The sequence below is a fragment of the Amblyomma maculatum genome, chromosome 2 (genome assembly GCF_055883805.1).
Source record: "Amblyomma maculatum isolate TAMU_Amacu chromosome 2, ASM5588380v1, whole genome shotgun sequence".
Lineage (NCBI taxonomy): Eukaryota > Metazoa > Arthropoda > Arachnida > Ixodida > Ixodidae > Amblyomma > Amblyomma maculatum.
Window position 1 is genome coordinate 50,416,444 of NC_139345.1, and position 26,373 is coordinate 50,442,816.

At 44.5% G+C, this 26,373-nt stretch overlaps 1 protein-coding gene across 1 annotated transcript; it reads left to right on the forward strand.

Moving 5' to 3' along the window:
- Positions 1 to 9,386: 9,386 nt before the first annotated feature.
- LOC146198595 (uncharacterized) lies at positions 9,387 to 26,153 on the forward strand. The gene is made up of 5 exons (XM_084591940.1): positions 9,387 to 9,468; positions 10,588 to 10,694; positions 12,883 to 12,948; positions 23,527 to 23,580; positions 26,061 to 26,153. The coding sequence occupies exons 1-5, from the start codon at positions 9,387 to 9,389 to the stop codon at positions 26,151 to 26,153; spliced, it is 402 nt and encodes a 133-aa protein (XP_084448066.1).
- The last annotated feature ends 220 nt before the right edge of the window (positions 26,154 to 26,373 follow it).

Here is a 26,373-nt window from a genome sequence, read left to right on the forward strand (position 1 = left end):
ATCAAAGTAAATTACCCGATTTTCTTGTGAGCAGCATAATGTAATCACGTGCTCGTGCAAGCGTTTTGTTATAAGCGACATCAATAGGGTACGTTATGAAGCATAAATAATGGTTGAATGAACGAGATAAAAAGAAACGTTGGCGGATTTTATGAAGCCCGGCAGCATGCGTGGAGCATGCAGCTTGAATGGACCGTTCTTCCTTTCCGACAGGTTAAAATAAATTGGTTCACAGGAAGGGAAAGGCGCAGTAACTGTCACACTTGCTCTGTGGACACCCGAACCGCGCCGTAAGGGAAGGGAGGGAGGTGGGAATGAAAGTGGAAAGAGAGAAAGGGGAGCCGTAGTGGAGGGCTACGGAGTAATTTCGACCACCTGGGGATCTTTAACGTGCACTGACATCGCACAGCACACGGACGCCACTTCGTTTCGCCTCCATCGAAACGCAGCCGCCGCGGTCGGGTTCGAACCCGGGAACTCCGGCACAGTAGTCGGGCGTCTTACCACTGCACCACCCCGGCGGGGCACCGACAGGTGTGTATTGCTCATTTGCTGCCACTAGCCCCACATGTTAAGCTGCTTCGCCTACCTTGGTCAAAGTAGGGCTTTGAGGTTTTCTTGGTAATTAGTTCCTGAAATTGGATTTTACGCGCTGATTTTGCTATTGTCTGTTGAATGTCTGCCCCTTAGACACACCCTATAAATTGACATTCCCTTTAACATGCATACCGCGTCGTACTGGTACCTTACTATTATGTCGCCACTGCTGCAGTGAAAAACCAGATCAAGCGAATGCATTTCATGCATTTCTAGCCTAATTCCCAATATCTAATTGCGTTGCATGGTATGCATGCTTATGCTCGACTCTCCTTTCTTCTGGAGCTTTGAAACCAACCCAGAGCACAGGGCATCTAAGATGCGAACACCTTGGAGGGATGCCCCTAAAATATTCGATAAACACCGTTCCTACTTCGAGCTATTGAGCAATTCGCTCTCGCCTTACCATTAGCTCTGCTGACCGTCCTGGTTAGCTCGGTTGGTAGAGCGACTTCCCCAAAAAGGCTGCGGTCCCGGGTTCGATCACCGCATCAGGAGGAATTTTTCTTTAACTACGAAGTTTCTGAGAAAGTTGTATAGCTTTCCTTTGTTGCCGTATGGCTGAGCTTGGGTAGACGTAAATGAGTAATAGCTCCCTTATTACAAATCTACTCCACCTTGAGGGATATTCCCCTAAGATATTCGAGCAAGATCAAATAAGATCACAATTTATTAGGAACACATTAAGAGGTATATAATGTCGGTATACAGACAAGGGTCCCAAAGTCAAATGATTTTCCCGGACCTTCGATTGATTAGTAATACACTCACTAACAAGCATGTAACACAGATTAACAAACAAGCAGCAGAAAGCGTTCTTTACTTTTTCAAAGGTGTCGTGATTAAAAACGTTTAAGATATTTGAGGTGACACAAGTCATGCTGCGAGAAGTTCAGCGCATTGTTTTCATTTAAAATCGCGGATTGGCATCATTAAGCCCCACCTGAGTGGTGTATCTGGCAGTATGTAAGTTTCTGACGCCATGGCAAAATTAAACATGCTCAGCCTGAGTATTAAGTGAAGCAAGGATTTCGCCAACGTACGTAGACCATGATGTTATCATTATAATGAGACAAACAAATTTCCTAATCAATTGTGTACTTGAGAAGGACGCCGAAGACTGCAAACATACTGACAGCAAGCTTTAGCCTTCATATGTAGCCACTCAAAAGTGGACGCAGATGACAGTGGCTGAGTCCACCGCAATTTTCGACGCAGCAATGATTACTATCCTCGAATAAACAGTTTCGTAATTTGTGCGTAAAAGAACTACTGCCGAATGAATTTCAACTTAAACGACGTTGAGGCCAAATGTAGTTGAAATAAAACTTTTCACCCAAAATAGAGCTAAAATCAAGAAAATATCAAACGAGCATGCCAAAAGTATGCGAGAAAGAATTAGTGCTTCTTCCTTCAGTTTAACAACCTGCCGATGACTGTAAAGCTTACAAATATGGCCCAACTTGAGGACAAGTTACAGAACAGGACGGGCACAGATATAAATAACCGAAAACACAAAGGAATGGGTCATTCCGCAGTATTTATAAAATGTTTGTGCTCCTTGAACATTCCTGTAGTATTTTCTTTAACTTGCCTTGAATAAGAGTTTTATTTTTACTTTAGTCCAGATTTTCTTATTAGCGTGAAACGTGGCTACCACACGATGTTCCCAACAGCGAGCTGTCCCTTCCCGATAACCAGTTTTTGTAAACGCAGAAAAAAGTTTGGGAATCAGACGGAATGGTCGCTTACGAAGCGACTTTCACATCTTCATGACCTGCTTTTGGTGAAAACAGTAAATAAACTGCGCTTCTAGATGCAATAATGTTACAGTTGGTTCTCATTTCACCACGACAATCCAAATTTCGAACAAGCTTGAGAGCCAAAATTATGGGTGATATCTAAGGTTCGATTTTAAGGGCACGAAGCGACAGCTTAAATGGATCCCCTTTGCCGGTTCCGCTTGCTGACTCTCTTTCACGTACAGCCTTTATTAAATGTTTACAGCTCAGGGGATCTACTTCTGAGCGATACTATGTGGCTTGTAATGTATTCCTAGGTTTCCATACTTGCTGAAGGCAAGAATTGTTTTCGTCCTACCCGCTCCAATGGCTAGGACTTCCATGATTATTACAGAAGTCATATTATACGACTCAAAAGCAAACCCTCTGAACTGTTAACTTTCAATAAAGGCTGTGCATAAACTTTTGCACTCCCTTAATCACTCATCCTTTTTTTGTTAGGCTTCCTCTATTCTTCGCACATACTTGTTAATATAATACAAGCTATCTCATATTGTGGAAGACCACCCGATTTGATATAAAAGCCCACTTTAACCTAGTAACCTAGTCTTACGAACGTGCCTGCGCCGCTTAGTAGAGCGTGTTTAGCTTGGAAACTTGAGCTCAACTCCGATCTCCCCTTCCCGTCAAACTTAAACTACTAGTTGGCAGCGCCTGCTAACTAGACCATGTCATGCGGTCTCGTGACGTCATACAGTGCGACGACCAGCCACTGCATTTCTTTGACGCTGGCCAGCGAGTACCTGACGTAAGAGACGTTTTAATAAGACGGAAATAGTGTAGCGCTCAGAAAGTCTGGCCGTTTCTGGTAAACATATACCAAGACATATCTGCTATGATTAAAATCTCCAATGAAGCAGATAATTGGGCTTGTTGTTATGCCATTGATTGTGAGGCAGCCCACCAGGAAACACATAGATATGAAGGCGAGCAAGCGCTGCCCCCCTTCTTGCCTGTGTGTTTCCTGATGCGCTGCCATATAAGTCAATAAAATCTTCAATAATGAGGCTAAAACATTTTTTTTTGGCCGCATTTTACCAAGTTTGTTAAGAACAAGCTCTACAAAAATTATGTCAAGTAGCAAAGGCGCTTTTCACGCCACCATTACGCCTTCTCCTCAGGTTTTTTTTTTTTTTTTTTGATCTTTATAAAGCACAGGCTGTCAGGAAACGAAACCGACCGCGATGAACGCGTTTAGGTGGAAGGCAAATGCAGATGCGTCATTGTGATCTACAGTGAATTACATAGCTTCTCTTGGAACACTAGAAGTTAAATTAATGTGTCTCTATTTCACAATGAATTCGTACACAAAACACTTCAAGTCCTTCACTGCCACTAGCTCGACACCACAACTATCCCCAACGTCACTACAAAAATGTGAAACTTCGAAAACCTCTCCACGGGGACATTAACAACGGAAGGAAATAGTCGTTCATTGATCAAATTTTGGTAATCACTCTTGCATTTATCTACGTCATTATGGTGACATCTAAGTGCTCCAAAATTATTAGACTGCCTTTTACTATAATACAGGCTTGTTAAGAAGTCGAGAGCTTACTATGGACTTCACGCGACACATTGTTAGCCTAAAAGGCCTAATCATCTCACAAATGCTGTGGTGTTCTGCACAGCGAAAAGTAAATATCGCCTCACCTGATATCTGACGACGATGCCATAACACAGATGTCCTTCTTCTTCTTGACCTTTGACTTCTTCGTCTTCTTAAGACTGTATAGGCGGGAATATGCAGCTTCCTTTATCTTCCCTTCGAGTTCAGTCGTTTGTTCCGAAAACCGCAAATTGCCGAGGCTTCAAAAGTTATTTTTTACACAAACAGAGGGAGCGGACAGCCACTATATTCAGGCCACAAAAAAGCACGAAGCTGAAAAAATAATAATAAATTCCGTGATCGAGTCGCGTTCTTTGGGACAGCGGCCTAGTGCTCTAATCACCGAACCACCGCGGCAGGCTTTTCTTCTTTTAAAAACATTTATTGCTATCGGGGATAACATGTGCACAGCATCCTTGACTGAATGGAAATACTCGGCTGTGTCTAGACATCAAGGAATCAATACTTTTTGATAACATCTATGCACTGTCACCATATAATCATTGAGGGAGGTCACCCAGTTTATTGTTAGCAGTATTGCTTCAAGCTTAGTATTGTTACAAACAATACTCAGCCGGAATAAGCAAAATCTAACAGACTAAAGTACCCCTTCCGCCCATTTTCTCCTCTCGGATTAATATTCGGGGTAAAAATATCAGGTCCTCGAATCTCAAACTTTCGCTATAACCTAGGCCAAATGCAAATTAGGTTTCTCTAAAACTCGCTCCCAGAAAAAGAAACGCTCACAACTTCTGCGTGAAAACTGTTATTCTCTCGCGTACATACTTGGTACTGAGGAAAGAAGAAAGTGGAATAACTTGGCTATCAATGGCAGTCTCGCGGGACTAGAGCTGCGAGTGAACGAGCCGCATTCTTGTGGTTCGTGATGATGGCAGCGAAGGGTCGCTCGCTCTGCACACGAAGTCACAACTTTCGACTTGACCCAAAGAAATTTAGAATTTCCATGCACACAATAAAGTTTTCAATCAATCAATCAAGCTTCTAGTCATATGTCATTTGCGAAGTGTTCTGGCGACGATCTACTGTTGTAACACTCACGGCAAGCTTTAAACTGCGACTATTTGCGATTATAAGACGCAAATAGAGATTTGCAAGTGCAGATAAATGCAAATGACATGCCACGAAATAAAGTACGTCTTATCATGTGTAGAAGGTTAATGCGGCTGCGATACACACCGGCAATATAGGTCTGGTGGCTGTAAACAATCGATAATATTTGACACGATGAAAAAGAAAACAAAATACATTCTCTTCCCGCGCGTGCTCTTCGGCAGGATAAACCCAACGACAATGACGAACGTGAATGGCGCTTCCGTTCCTCCTCCTTTTGCGCTCATGCTCTCAATATCCTTCTTAAGACCGAAAGTTCTATGAATAAGCGGCATCAGCGCAATTCACGTGGAAATCGTCGTAGTGGTGGTACTAATAATAGTAACTAATATTTAATAAAAATTATTAATTAACCACTGCACTGATTTCGTCTTGGTTCCATACTTATTTCGTCAAGATTAAAGATAAATACCAGGTCAAAATGCTTCTGAATATGATGATGCATGGTACGCAGTCATCCGTTCCGCGCCCGGAAGGTGAGCCCCAAATAATGATCGATCAGTTATGTTTTGGTCGTCCTAAGCTTAAGTGCGACTCTTAATACATCGCTTCTCGAAGGTGAACGGCACTTTTTCATGATTGTCACAATTTTGGTACGTACCATTCAAAAGTTTCTATCTCATTAATGCAAGTTTCGGAGAGAAATATTTCGTGAAATTACGGGCCAAAAAGCTTTCACTGAAGATCGTGTTTGCTCGTTGTTTCGGAGACATCTGCCCCTCCCGACTTTTTTCTGGCACTGCGACTTCGGACAACAAAAAAAGTTAACCTAGCAAGCCGGACAAAAATAACCGCGCATGCGTCTCTATTACCACTCCTGGCCCAGCAATGCCGAGGTGTAACCTTATCGAGGATGGTCTTCCTGGGCTCTGCTACACCGGAAAATTCAAAGTTGTGCTCTGGGCCTTGTTGCAAGCAAGTTCTGACTTTTGCGAAGTGAAGGCCTGGTGGCGAGGTGGACGCCGCAGTCACAAACCAACAAAGCTTTCTTTAACTGACTGAGAGAGGTAGCCATTATAAGCGGTCGAAGACATCCTTGTCTTCACTCTTATCATACCATGGTCTACATAACAAAGCATTTATTGAGTTGACCTCATTCTACTTCTACTGCCCATGTTTTGACTGGATTGATGTAACAGCTGACTCTACGGGGTGATGCTCAGCGCCACCCAAACGAGCCTCACATCCAGAGGTGGGCGTGTTTATATTCAGAAACACAAATATTGCTGGAATATGGACAAATGAACGCAGAAAGCTCGCGGTATACACAGATGTTCTCACCATGCGCAGTGCACTGATTTGAGCCTTAAAACCTGCATGCTGTACACGAGACAGGAGATGATTTTCTTGTTGCCGCCGATAACTACTAACTCTTCATCAGAGAGATGTTGAAAGTAAGTAACATTAGGCACTCCTTAAGTTTTATTTAAGCTTAATTGCTGCGGCGCATTGCTGACACTGCATGATTTTTGTCGCAACAAGAATGCCGCTTTCAAAACAGCTATATCTGCCGTTCGTTACCGCCAGTGAAGGGATGGCCGAGCAATATATAAATTTGAAAAATACAAAAAGTGCTGGTTCGCTGGTTCGTAAAACGTGAAAAATCTGAGCGCACGCTTTAGGTGCCGTGTATTTGTACGAATTGCAAAACGGACAAAGAGGGTTGAACAACTCGGATAGTTTTATTTACAGATGACGAGCTGTCGGGCTAGCGGTTTTCCATCAGTTTCAGCAGCACGTAGCAGGCCTAGGCTGGAGCACAGAGAAACACATTGTACAAGCAAGAAGCGCCTGTTAGACCTATGTATTGCTCTGTGCTCCATCCTCGTCCTGCTATGAGCTGCAGAAATTGATGTTATACCGCGTGCTAGGTTCGAAATTGCTGCGATATCCTTGTAATCTTTATTTGTTGCTGTAGACACCCGCAAGCATGCGGCCTCTTCACTTCTCTTCTACAGCGCAGAACAACCTTGTGATTTTTGTTTATTTACTCTCAGTGGGTAAATTCTATTTTCCAGTCTCGGTCTACTTGCTGACAAGTATCGGCTTCCGCTCTAACAGGAAGGAGCCTTATGATCACATGACCTTGCAAGCTCTCTCTATTGTTTTAACAGACGACGCCAACCATCAGTCACCACGACAGTTTTCTCTGCAGTGATGCCGCGCGCACGTTTATCTTTTGGCGTACGAGTAATACCAAAAATAGATAACAGAGGCGCGAATCAATCAGTGCTTTACGTGGGCTGGACATGCCTGAACGAGAAGCGCTATACAGCGCTCATTTTGGCAGGGTTTTCTTGCCTTTGCCACACCTTTGCTGCTCGCGATGTTCTTCCAAGATCCCAGCTCACTGCGCTCGAAAGCAGACCAAAGCGTTTGCAAAGCCATTTACAACAAGTGTTAACTGCTCCAGCACACAGCGGTCCGCTTGCAATGCTTTCAGACCTGCGCGCTGAACAGATGCGAAACAGACCAAGAACGAACAGCACGAACAAACAGTCCATGCTCGGGGCTCTGAGCGCTTCCGTGTTGCAGGTGCAAGTCAGCCCAATATAGCGTTCCCTTCAGTGCAACCCCGGTCTCACCCTCTTCTCCTCTCAGCACTGTCACCGCCCCTTAATATCCGGTGTAAGTGCTGCCGTTCATGGTCAGGACACACCTTACCACCCACGACATCATGAAGGTACCTTTGGTATCCTGTACCCTTACAGCAGCCTTCACCGTTGCCCAGCCCCTAGCGTCTCAAAGGGAAAACTGCGGCGTCGCGTGCTTGCCTTTGTCCGCTCCCTTTTTCGGCAGGCCGCTCCTGCGAGAGATCGAGCGACCATGACAGCGCCCTACAAACAGCCATGCCTCTTTCTAGACCGGATACCAATAGTCTTCATACGAACTGTATGATGAGTGCAAAGGTGGGCTCGATGAGGCGCCCGACACATCCGACTCAAAAGGCTTGATCCGACTATGACATTTTTCGTTTTATGTTTAATTCCATGAACGCTTGCTTCATAGAATGCTTTTAGGCGTGGCTTTCACCACCAAGTAATTATATTTTGTTGGACAGGCGGACTGTCTGCATTGTTTCACTTGTGGCATTGCTGAAATTGTGAGACAGTGTATGCTCGGTAAAGGCTAATGCTAACCACTTCTTGCAAGCGTTTTGACAGCAGGCATCTCTCGGGAGACTTACTAATAGGCGCTCTACTGCGGAATTCGAAACCTCTGTAGTTAATGCGGGTATTTTCCCGCTTCTTTAGCGACATGAGACTCGATTCATGATTGTGACACAAGTTACTACGCTTATATATGTTTTTGCACCTCTTCTCAACAAACTGCTACCCGTTACACCCTTCTTTCTTCTCCTCTTCCTCTTCCCCAGCGCAGATTAGCTGGCCAGGTGTTTAACTTTCCGACTAACCTCGCTGCCTTTGCAAGCAGTGAACGCATCTATATATATATATATATATATATATATATATATATATATATATATATATATATATATATATATATATATATATATATATATATATATATACCTATCATTCGGCTAACCAAAAATTAACTAATCGGTCGGGAACGAGAGAACGCGTATTGGGTTGCATCGCCGAGCACGCGGACAACTACAATATTGTTCGAAAGCGCCCGAGTGGCAGAAGAACAGGCCATCTTCATTCCAGATATGTATCAAACGTTCAAAACATACATTTCATACTTGTATGCCGTTCTGCATACGTTAGAAAAATATAAGTTTTAAACTAGCTCCGTTTTCAGCATATTCCGCCTGAATCCGCCGTATACGAGCAACTTGTAGCCACGTGTCGCATGGAGGAAACTCTCATGGAGTTCGCAATGTAGCTTTCGAACACAGTCACTCGCATTCAAATATAGAAGAGGGAACATCCTGAAGAATCACTGTTCTCTGAACCACGACTCATATTTAACGCGCTGAGCAGGGTAGACATTTTTGTTTTCAATGCGATAACTTCTGTGCCTAGAGAACGAGGAAGTAAAAATGAAAAATGGGTAAAGTCCGAAAAACATCGCTTTCATTCCAGCTGTGCAATTATCCTTGAAGAGATTGCCGTCAGCACCATTAATCACTTTTGCTGACTTTCTGCAAAGTCACACCGTAAATAATATAGTGCGCCTCGGTACTAAGTTACACTCCCTCCTATCTTAGGTAGCGCAGCCTGGCTGCAAGGCGACTCCAAAAGGAATCGAAGTACTCGAATGAAAATATGGGACCGATGTTTTTTACACTGACATTGTTGTTTTTTAGTTTTGACAAACTAAGGAGCGATAAATTTGATGCATGTGGGAAAAACGCGGGTAAGTGCTTCGTCCTTTCTCTGCTTCACTCTTTTTCCGCTAACCTCAGCGTTTCAAACTACAGGTTTGTTATTTGCGACAAGAAGCGCTGAAAATCATCGGCAGATGAAAATAAACCTACAAGCATATCGAAAACCTTCACAGCTTCCTCGGGAAACTGCACAGCGAAGAAACTTTGAGCTCGTCAAAAAAAAAAAGAGAAAGAAATGCTCAGTTTCATAGAAAAATGACCTTTCCATTGATATGTAGTGATGCCCACTACTCGGTGAATAATTCCATGTTGGAATGGCGTGCTAAACGGGCAAACGTGCACTTTCAAAATTGGAAGGGCTGAGGTCCGTCATTTCACAAAGCCGATTCATCCAGTCAGTTTGTCGAACAGCTAGCGAATAATGGACACATGTTCTGAGATCGAATATTTTCGCGCGTCAAATCTACCGCAGCTTCATCCACCTTCGCATATATTAGAAACCTGATGTGAAAAGTAATGAATACCCTGTTGAAAAAAGCTACAGGCCACTGTCAAAAATACGATAAAATATTATTTACTTGTGTCATAGCGTCAGGAGTTCTTTATGTCCTGTAATTCTGTAGAGGTGTAGTTTTTTCTTTAATAATTTTCAGTAGCCTGTAGTTCTGTAGTACTTTTCTGTTGTTGCAAGGTCAGAAAAATTTGTTGCTGCAAAAATTTCAGTTGTCACAACTTGCTCACTGCCAAAAACCCCATAGAAATGTTGTTATAACATTAGAAAATTTTCTGGGTTTTCTTTTTTTTTTCGACTCAGATATGTCGGATTTTCCCTACGGTAGTGCATCATTTTGCCGCAGACCTTTAGAATTATGCAATAGCCTAAGTTAGACCAAACATTAGCAAAACGTTTTAATACATTGAAAAACTGGTTGTATATTACAATCTTGTCATAGATTCAGCTGGGACATTGTATAAGACCTGAAAATTTGGGTTGAGGTCTTAATTAATTCGCAAAAATTCATATTACGCACATGCAGCTTGTTTATCTTTTATGCCTGTTCAACTTGTTACTTCGACTCGTTATCCTCCAACCCATTCATAAACCAGTTATGCTTCTCGCTACACCTGAAAAGCTATCTTTTGAACAGGAGTCGTGGTAGCGTCCCGAGGTGCAGCCGTGGCAAGCAAGTACATACAGAAGTGCGGCAAGAAGATTATGCTTGGCTACCCATGGACAACACCTATAATGATCACGGTACATTCCTTTCATAACTGCTCGTTATTGATGCACCGGAGATAATGTCGACATTACAGCTGATGAATATGATGTGATTTTGTTGACGCGAGATATTCAGTGTTTACGTCTGGTCCGCAGAGTAAGATAATTACTTATTCTTCCACTCAATTCTCTCCACATGAGCCTAGCAACGTGACGCCGGGAAACTCGTACCCTGTTAAATGCTAGCAATGTCCAGCAGCGAAATTCTGATATAAATTCTCGATAGGGAACATCTGAACATGGCATTTGTATATCACGCAAAACATTCGGTCATGGGATTGAGGGTAGCCCTAGTCCGCCAGACAACGTACTGACGAAAGTACCCCCCTCAGTAGAATGGTAAACGAGAAAGTACCTTGCACAAAATCAACTTAATAGATTTTGCGCAAAAAATATGGCAGATGTACGCATACTTCACAATTCTTACAACGAAGAGCAAACACTACTAGTTTCAGTGCACTACGTTCCTCCAAATACATGCAATTTAAATAATGTATCTTCTCTTGAATGCGAAACATCCGTTGAAGACAGAGCAAAGCGCGGGGGCTAAAGTTTGAAATGTATATTTCCCGCACTAGTGCAGAATATTATTTACATACCAAGAATAGGAGAAGCCTCAACCGTGTTATGGAGTTGCGAGGCTACTGGTAGTGGTTATATCGTGAACCAACTTTTGAAAAGGCGCCTCAGCATGAACCTTCAAACGCCTTCGTAGCCTCGGGGGCGCATTTCAAAGTTGCCTGCAACATCCGTGTGAAAGTGTGCCGTGCAGCAAGCGCAGGTGTCACAGAGATATTATACATGTTTTAGAAGCGGTCCTTTTTTTTTTGCCTGGAAAAGCCAGCATACAGCTTTCTTTGTGTCGACAATGGCAGGGTGCGAGCAATTAGCTAGGCTGACGGGGAATTTCAGCACAGCCGTCTTATAAAGCTAGCAGAATCTAAATTGGACTCAAGAATCCATGATCACATCACGTACAATGCCGCAGCTAACACTAACGAAATAAATATTCTACATGTCAGACCGCGTCACTGATATCAATAATTTTTCCTCCAATAAACAAACAAGGATTCATTTGAACACATATTACACGCGCGGAGTGTACTTTGTACAAATTCACAATTTTTAATTTAGCATTTGGTGCAGGTGGTGTGCATCCTTTCTTGTGAACGTTATTTCTTTGCGCCGTAGCTAGATGACCGAGGAGTGCAAAGCCATTGCTCAGAAGCTTGTTTAGACAAAAATATATATATAACTGCCGATATAGCGTGGTTATGCCAATGTGAATTATATAGTATGCGTGCTTCTAATCGGGTTTGGTTTCGGGTTGCATATAATCATACAATTATATACAATTGTAACCTACCAGAACAAACTATAGACCTCTGAAATAGCATGAAACCCGTTTTATCAAATGGACACGGATGCGCCAGTATGACAGAGAAGCAGCCCGTCTGACTATGTATCCAAGGGACCCAGTGGGTTCGCCTATCACCTCAAGAGTGGTGCCCAAACTGGCAGCCTTGGCGAACTGCTTCACAGCTTCAGACAGACATGCACAAACAGACACGCATATACACGCAAAGATGGGCAGGCAGCCATGTCGGCCAGCTAATTTGGGCAGATGCTTCGAGAATGGAGGACGAAATAATGAACCCTCCGGAACCTTTGCTACCCGAGTCAGACATGCCTAATCCGTCAGACACGTTCTCACGGTTTGGTTAAGCGGTACAATGTGGGCTTTCACATATTGTGTGAGTGAGACCCAGTGTCCCAGCACTACATGTAGCCTACCACGGAAAGAAATGGATTCGGAGCCACACAAATATATACAGGCAGAAAGGTGGCTAATTTATCATGGCAGCACCTTAGTTCTGACTGTATCTCAGGCTGACATCGCGAAAGAAGATAAAAAAAAATGGGCATCAGCTTTGTTGGTTACAACAGCGGATATAAAGAGACCGCCGAAAGAACTATCTGAATTATATGATGAAAGCTAGAAACAAAAATAAAGATGTGAACATCATACATATCCCGGTAACGCGAGCGCATTTTGATTCTTTTAGGTATACGTTTCTTAGATCAAAGGCAGGCTTTTTGTTAGTATTTTGTCCAGCAGTGAGAAAAAAATGTTTGTGCTGTTTCCATTTCTGACCCGCTGCAGGTGGCTGAAAAAGCTTGCCTTGGAATGCATCTTTGCTACACATATAACGAAGAAAAAAAGAAAGAGGTAAAGTGACTACATCCGTAGCTAGTTAATGCTTAGTCATCGTCGTGATATACGCAGGGCTTAAAGCCCCAATGAATGGAGAGACCCGTGTTAATGTCGACCACCTGATGTATTTAACCCTCACTGACAATGCGCCCCGGAGGGCGGTGTCTGCCTTTCGCTTCTATTGAAATTAGGCGGCCTTGGTCACCGTACAATATCGCATCCTTGGGCTCAGCAGCCCAAAATCACTTTCGCTGCCCCATTGTAGATTGTTCGTAGAGACCGGATCCAGATAACACTGACACGACTGTCAGGAAAAGCACTTTGGTCATTGCATGCTCTTGAAATGCGTGTCATCGGCGACTGCTGTAGTCTGCCATTAAAGTCCTCCTGTCTAGTAATCCTATTGAATGTGTATGTGCACTGCTTTTAAGCTTCTGGTGTTTTTTACTGTAATATCAAACGGACGCCTCTTCGTCTGCCTCGTGCGGACAGAAGAGAAAATAAACAAATTAAAACGAAGAGGCAGAGAAAGACGCGCGCCGCAACAACAGTCGTCGTCCACCACCGAAGCAGTGGCGGGTTCAATGACGGCCTACAACAGATAAAATTCAGTGGCTGGCTAACCCCCGCCGCAAGCGGCGTTGATTTACCGTCCCAGCCCCGTAGGGCCAGGAACTACCACCGTTCACCACCTCCTCCACTTTCCCTCCCATCTTCCTTTATTCCCTTACGGCGCGAATCAGGTGTCCAGCCCCACCGGGGTTGTGCAATGGTAAGACGCCCGACTACTGTGCCGGAGTACCCGGGTTCGAACCCGACCTCAGCGGCTGCGTTTCGATGGAGGCGAAACGAAGAGCCGTCCGTGTGCTGTGCGATGTACGCGCACGTTAAAGATCCCCAGGTGGTCGAAATTACTCAAAGCCCTCCACTACGGCTCCTCTTTCTCTCTTTCCACTTTCACTCCCAACTTCCTCCCTTCCATTGCGGCGCGGTTGAGGTGTCCACAGAAAACAAGTGGAACAGTTACCGCGCCTTTCCCTTCCTATGAATCAATCAGGTTTTTTTTTTTAATCAGACGTTCACAGAAACAAGTGGGACGGCTACAGCGCCTTTCCATTCCTGTGAACCAATTATGAAAGACACGCTTCCGAAGCTCAAGTGAAAGACGTGACCACACATGGTACACACTGCTAAGAGATCCGAACTATCAAACTAGCTGTACATACGCAAACTACATCAAAATATAATGCTTTTCTCTGTGAGCGTGTGAATTCTCGGTTACTGCACATGTTACCCTGCAGTTCGGTCTCGCAAAAAGAAAAGCATTATATTTTGATGTAGTTTGCATATATACAGCTAGTTTTACAGTCCGGATATCTACCCCATCGTTCCTTGTCCTTTGATGAAAGCTAGGCCCGGATCTAGCCCGCCTTCATTTTCCTTTAAAGCATACTGCTATAAATTCGATGAGACGCTTGCTAACTTTGGCTACAGTGTTTTCAAGTCCGTTTAAGATATTTGCTAATGTTCTCCTCTGTAGCTTGTGGCACTAGTTTCTTGACCGCACAACGTTCCTATGGGCCCACGTGCTGCCTCCCGCAACCTCCCTATAACTTAATTGCTCTCATTTCTCCGACCAGAAAACTTCCTTCATAACAGTCAAGAACTGTTAGTGGACTGTTTCTTGAAGGAATCTGTGTGAAAAATAATATAGTTGTCTGTAACTGTACATACATGTCTTGCTCGAAATCTTTGCCTCAATCTATAGAAAAAAGTGAGACAGCTGATGAGCTGCGCTCAAATTCCGCATTAGGAAGTAACGTAATCGTCGGCAAATTTTTTTTAACACCTGCACCGCTGGGGAGCGGGCTGTCCTGGTATGCATGCTCACATTGTCTGTTTTCGAGTTGGTTTTTTTTTTTTTTCTAATGTTATTCTGAACCTTTCATTAATTTCTGGCTTCCTCCGAGGGAGACTTGCCTTGCTTTTAGTGTCGTCTTCGTGGAAGCACTTCGCGTATGTAACATTCGTCGACTTTCCACTTTCTCCACTTTCCGAGCGCCAGGTGAATCAACGTGAAGTCGACAAGATTCAGGCCGACGACATCATTGAGCCTTCGAACAGTCTCTGGGAGTCACCTGTTGTGCTAGTAAAGAAGGAAAATTGGAGCTGGAGATTCTGCGTCGACAATCGCCACGTCAACTAATTGACCAGAAAAGAAGTCTACCCTCTTCCGTGCATCGACGATGCACTTGATTGATTAAAAGAACCCGGTACTTTTCCTCCATCGACCTTCGCTCTGGCTACTGGCAAATCTCCGTCGAGGAACAAGACCGTGAAAAAACAGCGTTTATCGCTCTTGACGGCCTCTACCAATTTAAAGTCATACCTATTGGCCTATTTAACACCCGTGCAACTTTCGAACGGATGATGGACTCGTTGCTACGCGGCTTCAAGTGGACGACTTGTCTGTGAAACTTAGACGACGTCATTGCTTTCTCGTCCAGTTTTGACAGCCACCTCTCTCGCCTTTCTACCATTCTCGAGCTATGCCGCCGCGCCAGCCTTCAACTCAACTCCAAGAAATGCAGTTACGGCCATCGCGAAATCAAAGTTCTTGGCCACTTAGTGAGTGCTGCTGGTGTTCCACCTGACCCCGATAAGGTTCGCGCCGTTCGCACTTTTCCCACGCCATGTTCATCTAGTGATGTTAGAAGTTTTCTCGGCTTGTGTTCGTATTTCCGTCGTTTCGTCCAGAACTTCGCAGCCCTTGCTCGCCCTCTCACCACCCTACTGAAAAAAGATGCGCCTTTCTCCTGGGACCGTGACCAAGCTGCAGCTTTCTCCGAACTTATCGCTGCTATCATCAATCCAGCCATCTTGGCTTATTTTAACCCTTCGGCCCCTACCGAACTCCACACTGGCGCAAGTGGTCACGGCATTGGAGCTATCCTCGCTCAGCGACGCCACGGCCGCACCAGAGTGATTGCGTATGCCAGCCGCCTAGTATCTAGGGCAGAACAAAATTACTCTATCACAAAGAGGGAGGGCTTAGCTCTTGTTTGGGCTATTGCGAAATTCCGCCCTTATTTGTTTGGGCGACCCTTCATTGTTGTCACGGACCACTATGCCTTGTGCTGGCTTTCTTCACTCAAAGACCTTACTGGACGTTTGGGATGCTGGGCGTTAACGTTTCAAGAATACACTTTTTTTCGTGATTTATAAGTCTGGTCGGCTTCACCAGGATGCAGACTGCTTGTCCCGCCACCCTGTCGATCCTCCCAGCTCTACGGACTGTGACATTGACGCATTCGTCCTGTCTTTATCAGCCTTTACCCACATAGGCGACGAACAGCGCTTGGACTCTGCGCTCCGATCTATCATCGACCGTCGGACTACCGGCCAGTCTCATTCTTCGTTCGCCATGTTCGTACTACAAGAGGACGTACTATACCGCCGTAATATGCGACCTGATGGCGCTGAGCTCTTGCTCGTCTTTCCGAAGCATCTGCGCTCCACCATCCTGGAACAATTTCATGATGCTCCTACTGCTGGACATCTTGGCGTGCCCCGCACGTATGACAGCGGTTGCCGACGTTTTTACTGGACGGATCTCTATCACTCGGTCCAGCATTATGTGGCTGCATGTGAGCTGTGCCAGCGTCGGAAAAAACCATCCGTATTGCCATCCGGAGACCTGAAGCCAATCTTCATCCCGACTGACCCGTTTTTCCGTTTTGATGTTGGTTTGCTTCAATCCTTCCCAGTCTCTGCATCGGGCAACAAATCGTTACCGATTATGCTACGCGTTTCGCCATTACCCGCGTGATCCCGACTAGCTGCGCTACAGACGTCGCTGATTTCCTCCTCCACGACGTGATGCTACAACACAGTATTCCTCGTAAGCTACTCACAGATCGCGGTCGCTGCTTCCTCTCCAGAGTGGTTGACGAGCTACTTCGTGTGTGCACCGTCCGCCACAAATTTACCACCGCCTATTATTCTCAGACCAACGCCCTCATAGAAAGCCTCAACCATACGTTCACAGATATGTTATCAATGAATATCTCAGGCGACCTCCGGAATTAGGATTAATCTACCCTTTGTAACATTCGCCTATAACTCTTCTCGTCATGATACCGCTGGCTACTCTCCCTTTTATCTACTCTTTGGACGACGCCCATTACTCCCGTTTGACAGATCGCTACCCGCTGCTGACGCCGCCACTAGTACTTACGCTCGTGATGCCATCTCCCGCGCTAATGATGCTCGTCACATTGCTCGCTACAGACTCTGCCTCCCAAGGCTCCCAGCAATTCCGTTATAACAGTCGCCACCGCGTTGTACACTACGCTCCGGGCTCTCTCGTCCTTCTCTGGCTCCCATCCCGCCAGGTGGGCTTGTGCGAAAAACTTCTACCACGCTACACAGGCCCCTAACGTATCTTGCGCCAAGTCACCGACGTCACATACGACATCGAACCTCTGAACACGAAGTCTTCTGCACCACGAGCTTCCGACATTGCGCATGTGACATGACTCAAGCCGTATTATTCACGCCCTGTTTCGTTTGCTTAGAACACACCGGGAATGTGCTTCTGCGGCAGGGATAATGTTATCTGGTGTACCATGCTGACAATCAGCAAGTGAAGAACGAAGTGTCTGGGTGGGTGGACGAAGACGACATTGAGTGTTGAGTTGAGCGGTTAAGCGGTGCCCATCGATTCCGGAGAGAGAGAGAGAAAACTTTTAATTAATAATCAGTAAGAATTCGCAGGAGCTGGGTGGTCGGTGCCCCTAGTCCAGGGCTCCGCTGGCAGCAGCTGACTTGCGGACTAGCTGGATAATCCAGGCTTGCTGGTCCAGGTTGTCGCTGGTCAGGGCCGCCTCCCACTGCTCGTGTGTCGGGCATGGCACTAGTAACGTTGGGTCAGGTTTGTCCTGGCATTCCCAAGAGATCACAATTACATGGACACCTGGACACGAAGGCTTAGAAGGAAATGAGGTAGCGAATGATCTAGCCCGAGCTCTCACAAACCGGGCGGATCCCCATCCCTACCCCACCCCTCTCTTAGGACCCTACGGCGACAGGCTGGAACACCTACGGTTAGAAAGAAGAATTTTCTCACCACCACACAAACAACTTCCTTCCTCGGACGCTATAAACTGGAGAAAAATACAAACAAACACATTCCCTAATCTTCACATTTTAAATACGATAAGCCCAACAAAATACACGAGTTACTGTCCTTGGTGCGGTGCAAGCCCCACACTCTATCACATCTCGATTCCGGGGTAGTGTTGCCTACTGATGCTTGATTTCCTTTTGTAACAATATATTCGAGAGCTTGAGTGCGGACCTCTCGAAGTACAGGCAGGAAGGAGTCAATCAATATCCGCGAAGGGGTTAGCAGTACTGGCCTGAAACTTGTCCCAGTTTAGAAACGAACGTTCTGTCCGAACGTGAAGGAGTTTACAATTGAGTGTAAGTAACATGGGCAAGTGATCACTGCCCCACGAATTAGAAAAGACTTCCAAGCACCGGATAAGACTCGGTGACGAGAATGTAAGGTCGGCTGGGGCATGCGCTTTAGAGGGATGGAGACCGATGTGGGTCGACATGTTAGGTTAGTCGAATAGGTTAGGAAAAGTTTGATTGAGAGCGTAATATAGGAGTTTATCACGTTAATTAGAATAATATTAACTCCAGGCTGCGTGATGTGCAATGAAATCACCGCCGATAAGAATCAAATGGGGGTGTGTTGCGTTGTCAAGGTCATGAAGTCAGGTGTAGGGTTGTGCTACGACGTTGCCTGGCCGGAAGTAGACCGATGCCACGACGAAAGGTATGATACGACGACGACCAGGGGGAATATTCATGTTGCAACAATCTCCCGTGTGGAGAAGCAAAGAGTTTAAAGCGAGAGCTGAGGGAAAGGACAATTCTTACGGATTAGGACTGACGCCTGACATCGGAACAGCTGTTTTTATGCTGGATAGTAGGGGTTTGTTAAGCGCAGTAACCAGGGAGGTAACAAGGTCCGCGCGATTCTTGAAGGAATATGAAAACAGGACGGCGCTTAAACACAAATGTACGAAGGATAGGACCGTTCTGATTGAAACTTCTGCAGTTCCACTGAATCCCATGGATCAGAAGACTCATGAAGGTGGCACAGATTTACGGCGCTTACTATCGTCTGTGAGCGCGGTACTAAACAGTATCTGCAGATGGCTCTGCATGGCAGTGAGGGCAGCAGAAAGATGCGTTAACATCCTGGTATGGAGTTTCTTCCAGTTTCGGAGTCTCTTTGGCGCGTTTCTGTCGGATTAGCCCCACCATGTGTGTGTAGGAGGAATCAGACGCAGTGACCGGTTGCGGTCGGCGAGCAGGCGAGCGGTTTTTGCGGCTGTTTTGTGAGCGGCTGCGTTGCGGAGTCTGGGAGCGAGCTTGGATGTCCTTGGCTATTTTGTCCTTCGTTATCATCTCTCGGAGACGCTGATTTCCGCAGCGTAGTTGAGATATTTCTGCTCTGAGGCTCCCAGTGACCTGGGCTTAACCTGGAGAAGAGATCTTTTCAGCATATGATGCATGGTTGGAAGCAGCATGTGAGGATGCCACCTGATGTGTTGTCGAGGCATCCAACTCCACAAGTGCGAATTTGTCAACAGGTTTTACAGAAGTGGGAGCGGGCACTGGACACTTGGGGCTATATGCGTGCAAGCCCCGCAGGTTACGCAATGAGAGAACTGTTTGCAGCCGGGGTCCTCAGTATGCGGTTTCTTGTCGCAATCCCAACAAACGGCAGGAAACGAGTAGTATTTGGCTGCATGGCCTATGCGGTGACATGCGAATGGGCACGAGAGGTATTCACGGACTCATGTAATCTCATAGTCAAATACTTATGAGAAGGTAGTCTGTGTGGTGCAAAGGTCGGAGGAAGCAAATTTTTCTTGCCTAGCAAGCGTACATCTGCGATTCCAGAGTCTCGCAGCGCAGGTGCTCTGCGATATAATCCATCATGTGGCCTTCTTTAAGTCTGATCACACCTCTCGGCTGCCAACCTCAGGCTGCTTCAGTGGCGACGTGTCTACATCGAATGCTTGAACGGAATCCCGCGTTCGCGTCACTAAGCGGGTCATTGTGCACAGCTTCTTGAAATCTTCATACAACGTCCCTGACGGTAATGCGGATGCAGTTAGCAGCAGAATCAAAGCAGAGAATGGCCATATCGGAAAGGGACTGAGACGGAGCACTTTGCTCTATGGCGTCGGTAATAGCCTGTTTCGGGATGTTTGTCACGTTAACTCTGTTAAATGGCCGGAAATGAGGACGCCTCACCTGTTCTGTGTGCAGCCTTTCCAGGGACACGACGCTTGCGATAAGTCGAAGTCACGCCGTATCCTGTAGCTGCTGTAACCGGGACAGGAGGGCTTGTAAAGACAGTCAGAAAGGCAGCGTTCATTTCAGTTCAGCGCTCAGTAGTGGAATCAAGTCATCTCGTGCACCATCAGCAATGGCGGGTAATCAATACGCACCATATATAGCCTGTGTCGTTTGTAGCGTCGGACTGAGCGTTCAGCTGGAGCTGAAGTACGGCGCAGCGTACTACATCTGCTTGTGCCCCGCCTGTAAGGGCGGATAATCGGAACGCCTTGTAACTTGGATTGGTTGTGTGGTCGTAGTCAGCGTTTGACCTGAAGGAAAGGTCGCCGGACGTAGAACCTTGAAGGTCACATATTCCGGGCCAGCTATAGCGGCAGCGCCGTCCGGCTGTGACCCGGGAGCAGCCGTGGTCGTGCTAGGCATTGAGAGCGCCGACTAGGCTTAGTGCATCAGAAAAGCCTGATTCTTGAGAAACTTGGAATCGAGCAGCGAGCCAAAAAAAAAAAGTTGCGAACAAGTTTCGAACACCGTCACTGACCGTTTTGCGTGGAATCAGGCCATATCGGGTCTAAAATCCGCCTAAGCAGTTCAGAAACTACGAAGCCGAGGTGAACTGCGTTCGCTCGCTATTCCACTAAACGCCTTTTCTAAAATAGCATGAAATTTTTGTTAGTTCCCACTAACTTATTAGAGTCGCTGTTGCGAGCTCCAGATCTAGTTTCGTGGCTCAATTTGTAAGAGATATGCTGAATTACTGACTCCAAACAATCACTACATGTCGCTCACGTCGGATGATCTTTCCTGCAGAGTGCCACCGCCTTCAGACAAGCCATTCGAAAATGCGCTATAACTTTATCGCAGATAGTGTACACCATGATGCCTGTAAGTAGCAAGATTATTATTTTCGCATGAGAGAGACATGCGTAGCTCTTTGCCAAGCGCTTTCGCTATACTTCTCGTGAACATTTTATATTAGAATAATAGCACATTAAGTAGCTTGTGCTCGTTTACGAAAATGAGCAATTTTTTACAATCACTATTTGTACGCCCACAACAGGAGATGATATATGTGTGGCATATTATTCAGTCGTACCTGTAATTTCGCTGTCGGGGCATTGAAAACATTTAGCTTATTGTTGCTGTCTGGTGGCAAGAGGTTAGAATTTGACCTCAAAAGCGTCGACCTCGCCTCAAACTCAAAATAAAATTTGTCCGCCATAATCAGCCTCAAAATCTGTAGCTGAGGTAGGAGTCATCTGAAGCGATCTTACCTCACCTTTTTAGCCGCCACTGGCAACCACACTCAACTTCGCCTTAAACTCAATTTGTGAGGTTGGGTTTGGAGTGAAGAAAAAAAAAGCAATTAATTAGTAAATAAAAACGTAACTAAGAGCACAAATGCATTTCGTCAATAATACGGTTTGATTTTCAAGAATAATTGGTTTTCATGTGAGATTGTAATAGGCTTAATTCCGCTCTCTCAATGGTAGAGTCGCGCTTTTTTTTTTTTATCCTCACTGGTTGTCTCTCAATGAGTTAAACAGCGATTGTTGCTGAAAGGCGTCTCTGAGCGCAACCTAAAGGTAACATACACTCACTGAAAACAGTAAATGATTACGGTGAAGGGAATTGCATTGTGTGACCGTTGTCATACCATCACCTTCTGGCTCTGTTCACGGCTAGTTTTGCAGCTATTAAGAATCAAAAACATCACATATTTCAACCTAAAGGGAAACACCCTAGGAATTATGTAATTTATTTAAATGTTACGAATTCTAAAAAAGATTGAGAAAAAATTCTCTTAGTGGATTCGAACAGAAGATTCAGTGCTTAGATAAGTAGTGTTCATTCATTGCGCCACAGAAGCTTTTTTATTACCTGTCATATCAGTAAAGAACAAAAGAACAGAAAACAGGACACATTTCCCGTTTATAACTTAAAAGACACAGTCCTAGTAAAAGATAAAATTAATTTTGCGCGAAAACTCATGTGTTAAGATTAAAATTGTTTCAGGGAAGCCAACTAGTTAGTCAAACGTTGGTAACCAGTCTGGAAGCACCTTTCCTGATTTCTGCGCATATCATGAATGTACACGATATAGTCAATAAAATACTTCTTAGCCGGCCTGACATTCCCCTCTTCATTACGAACTGCCATCCTCGTATTCCACACACGGTGCATGCAGACCAACATGATAAAGAAGTGACGGGAATGGCGGGCTTTAAATGCGCTCTTATTATTTTTAAAATTATTCTGCTATTTGTCATCAGGTAACGCTACTCAGAGGACCTTACCGGTGAGATAACGGGATCACGCTTATAATAGTTGTCTGCTGATTTTATACAGCGAGAAACATTGGCCAGACAAAAGCAAAAAAAAAAAAAAACTGCCATTCTAATGCCCAACTCTGCAGTAAACTGGCGAACATTATTGCCCTCCACCGCTCCCTTCGTGATCAGTCCCTTTTTTATTGCCAGGCTTTGACAGACACCATTAGTACCTCTTAATAACGTACATATGCCTCTTCCAAGAGGGTGGAACAATATTTCACATGCAGTAAAGGTTTTAAGCGCAGTTCTTGACGTAACCGTAATGTTTTATATTTAGCAAGGAGAAATAAATATTTCCTTGTCAGCTGATGGCTCCTAAAGAAACTAAATGTAACATTCGTAGGCGCTGAATTCTAAAAATTATATCACTGTCTACTAAATGCAACTAATAATGCATCGTCAATGGAAGCGGACAGTTTTACTCGTAAACAAGAGCTTACAAAACTCAAAATACAGTGGTTTTGAGATTTATTGCGGTTCTGAAGCGGGTAGGAAAGACTTACTTAAGAACTGATAGTTGGGCGAGTCGGATATAGTTCATTCCGGAAATACTGAGCGCACACGACAAGGACAAAGACAAGTAGACACACGAGCGCTCATAAGTCCACTCGTCTTTGTCCTCGTCCATGTGTACTGAGTATTTCCAAACAAGGCGTACTTAAGCCACCAAAAACGAAACAACTTCAAATGCATGCAGTCTTGATATATTTCGTTCCTTGTTTTAGTCAAAAGCACAACTGATATTTAAAGGGAGATAGGTACCATCAAAACATTTAAATTACGAATACAAAATGCATTTCACAAGTTTCAAGCACCCACTGTTATCTTCAGAAGGAACCTAATATTTTGCTCCAATATTTTGCTGCCTCCTTTTACTCAGGAACTTTTGGGGTTTACGGCGGAGCAGTACGCGTCTTTGATGCAGCATTTCAATGTGAGTGAACAGAATTTTTTTTCCTGGTGCACTATTCCATGAGCTCAGTGCCTCCGCAACAGCAATTAGTGAGGTACGATAATGACACAGGCTAGGTTACTTTCTATTCGAAATTTGCGCTCTGACTAAAGATGCGAAACTTCTCATCCTCTATAACCAAATTTAATGCCTCACTTTCGTATGCGAAATGTTTTCGGCCAAAACAAAAATATTTTTCATATCCAAGTTCGTCAACATGGTTGTAAGCCAGTTTGTGAAAAACGTTTTAACTTTTTTTTTAAAGACGGCAAAAACCACCATCGCTTTTACAACTGTATGCACCGGTAGCTCTTTTGTGTAGAAAAAAGGAAGATTACGATACTGCCTAATGCGGAAATTGCGCACAGCTTTTTGAGGGTTTTTGCAGTATATAAAATATATATAAATGCATGTGAAGAACTTGACAGGTGCATATGTATGTGCAGTTACAAAGCACTCTATTTTTCGTGCAAACTGAAGACAATTTCTCGGAAGAACGGCGACCCGGTTGAACTGCCGAACGGGCGCATGAGAGCTGAACTCTAAAACCTGAACATCAGAACAAGTACACTACTTTCCTTCGGCTTTAGACGGATAGCTATGGTTCACCTGGCCTCAAAAATAAAAAGGTTTTTACATTTTGTTTTAGTAACTTTAGCTCTAGACTCTTAGTAATTCGCCAGAGCTAAGAGCTATTTTCAGTTCTATTACACTGCTTCAGTACAATGTCGCTCAAAATATCGCTTTTGTTTTTAGGTATTAAGCCCATATATGACAGTCATTGAAACCACTGTTGCCAAGACGTGGTTCTGAAAGAATTGGTTCTAGGCTAATCACCCAATGTGCGATCATTTACCTGAATTATGCCTTGTAATGATGCAGGTCAAGCAAAGCCCCGCAACACAGGAATTCGATATTATTGTTTTCTGTATGAAACCGAATTGGAGTGCATTACACAAACACGAAGCTTCGAGCATGCGCGACATAGATGATGCGTTCCAGTGATTGCGGCACCCAATTTCGAACTACGAGCTTTATTTTGTTTCCAGTCTTGCTGGAAAGAAAAGCACAGTAAATGCCGCCCGCAAGGTCATTATTTCTTAAAATGACGAAACAAAATAATGCGCATGGCACGGCACACAAGATTAGGCAGTTCGTATTTAGCGCCATGGTCACTTCAACATGTCGTCAGTGAAAGTTCCGTCAGTGCCAAGCCTTCTGCGCGCCCAGTGCGCTTAGTTTCAGATTCACACGGAAAAAAAAAAGGCATGATTTCTTCAGGCTGTAAAACTTAAAAAAAAAAAAAAGGCTTTCTTCTTTCCAGACGCTGACATCGCATCGTCTTGTTGACGCGTTCGATATAACCAATAACCGTCACTTCTGAAATTCCTTAACTGAAAGGATTCTTAGAGAGATCCAGCAAACTACTTGTGTAATTAGAAGAGTTAGGCAGAATAATTGTGCCCGCTGAGATGAGAGATTGTTATTAAGGACATTTTGCTTTCACTTTTCAACACCCTTTTTTTTTTCGTAATATTTTACAGTGTTCGCTTGAATATCCTGCATAATTGTACGCTGACCGATCGTCTTCAGCGTTTTTTTTTTTTTCCAATTTTTTAAGCTTTCCTCGGCATCTCTAAAATAGGACATTAAGCACAAATGAAAGTGTCCCTTATAGTAGGGGTATCGCATTCGAAACACGAACAGACCAATCTCATTGAACAGGGATACGAAAGACCTAAAAGCAAAATAAAACTCCTCACTGTAAGCCAGCACTTAATGCGTGGAAAATTTGAACCGAGTGGCGGAATTATTTTTGAATTAAATTTCCTTAGTCATAAATGCCCCTTTTGAGGCCAGGTAATGTCAAAGTATCTAGAATGACTTAGACTTCGTTTTACATACTGAGAAAATTAATCACGTTGAATCGCTTTAGTGTTCATTTACAGCACGACAGAAAGCAACCTTATCCTATTTTAACCGCTGTAAGAGTCAATGCTACAGTTTGTCTGTTTCTTCGGAAAAGTGCATTTGGACCGTTTTCTATGCAAATTAGTCTCGCATAACTCTAAGAGGAATCAGGGATCGCCGTTTTGAAACAAATGATATGTATCCAGCCTGAAAGATGACCGTGCCGACAAAAACTCCGTTGACACACTACGTTAGCTTGCAAAAAAAGACACTTATTGGTCGTAGCTACATCCCGATAATTTATTTCCAATTAAAGCTTCCGTTATAAGTAAAAATAGTGTCTGCGTGACTAAAGAGCAATAGTTGGTCTCTCAATTACGGAAACATTCGCTTTCACCACTGCGTTATGTTTCAGTTGCCTTCGTCTTATGCATGTTTGCTTTCGGTGTGTCGAATATGGACGAGAGAAAAATTGCAGTGGATTGAAACCGCCGCCGATGAGCCTTGAACTGATTTTGTTTACTTTCCTTTCTATCCACTTTACCTTCAAGATGTGCCTCAGAGGTGACATGCTGCCATTGGAGCCTTCAGTGACACAAGCGGCACTTCGCCACTTCTTGAAAAGCACCGGCATCATTGGCTAGCGCCAGTAAGAACGCGTTGACATGGGAACTTAATACTTTGATACGCGATGCTTACAAAATAAAACCACATTTTTTCAGTGACATGTGGTAAGTATCACTGCACAAAAAGGAAGACCATGACTCTGATGAAAAGGATACTACTCCCGAAACCGTCGTCGAAATATATGTTGAAGACGAACAGTCGCGTTTATCGGAACGTTCTAATGATTTTTTCTCTCTC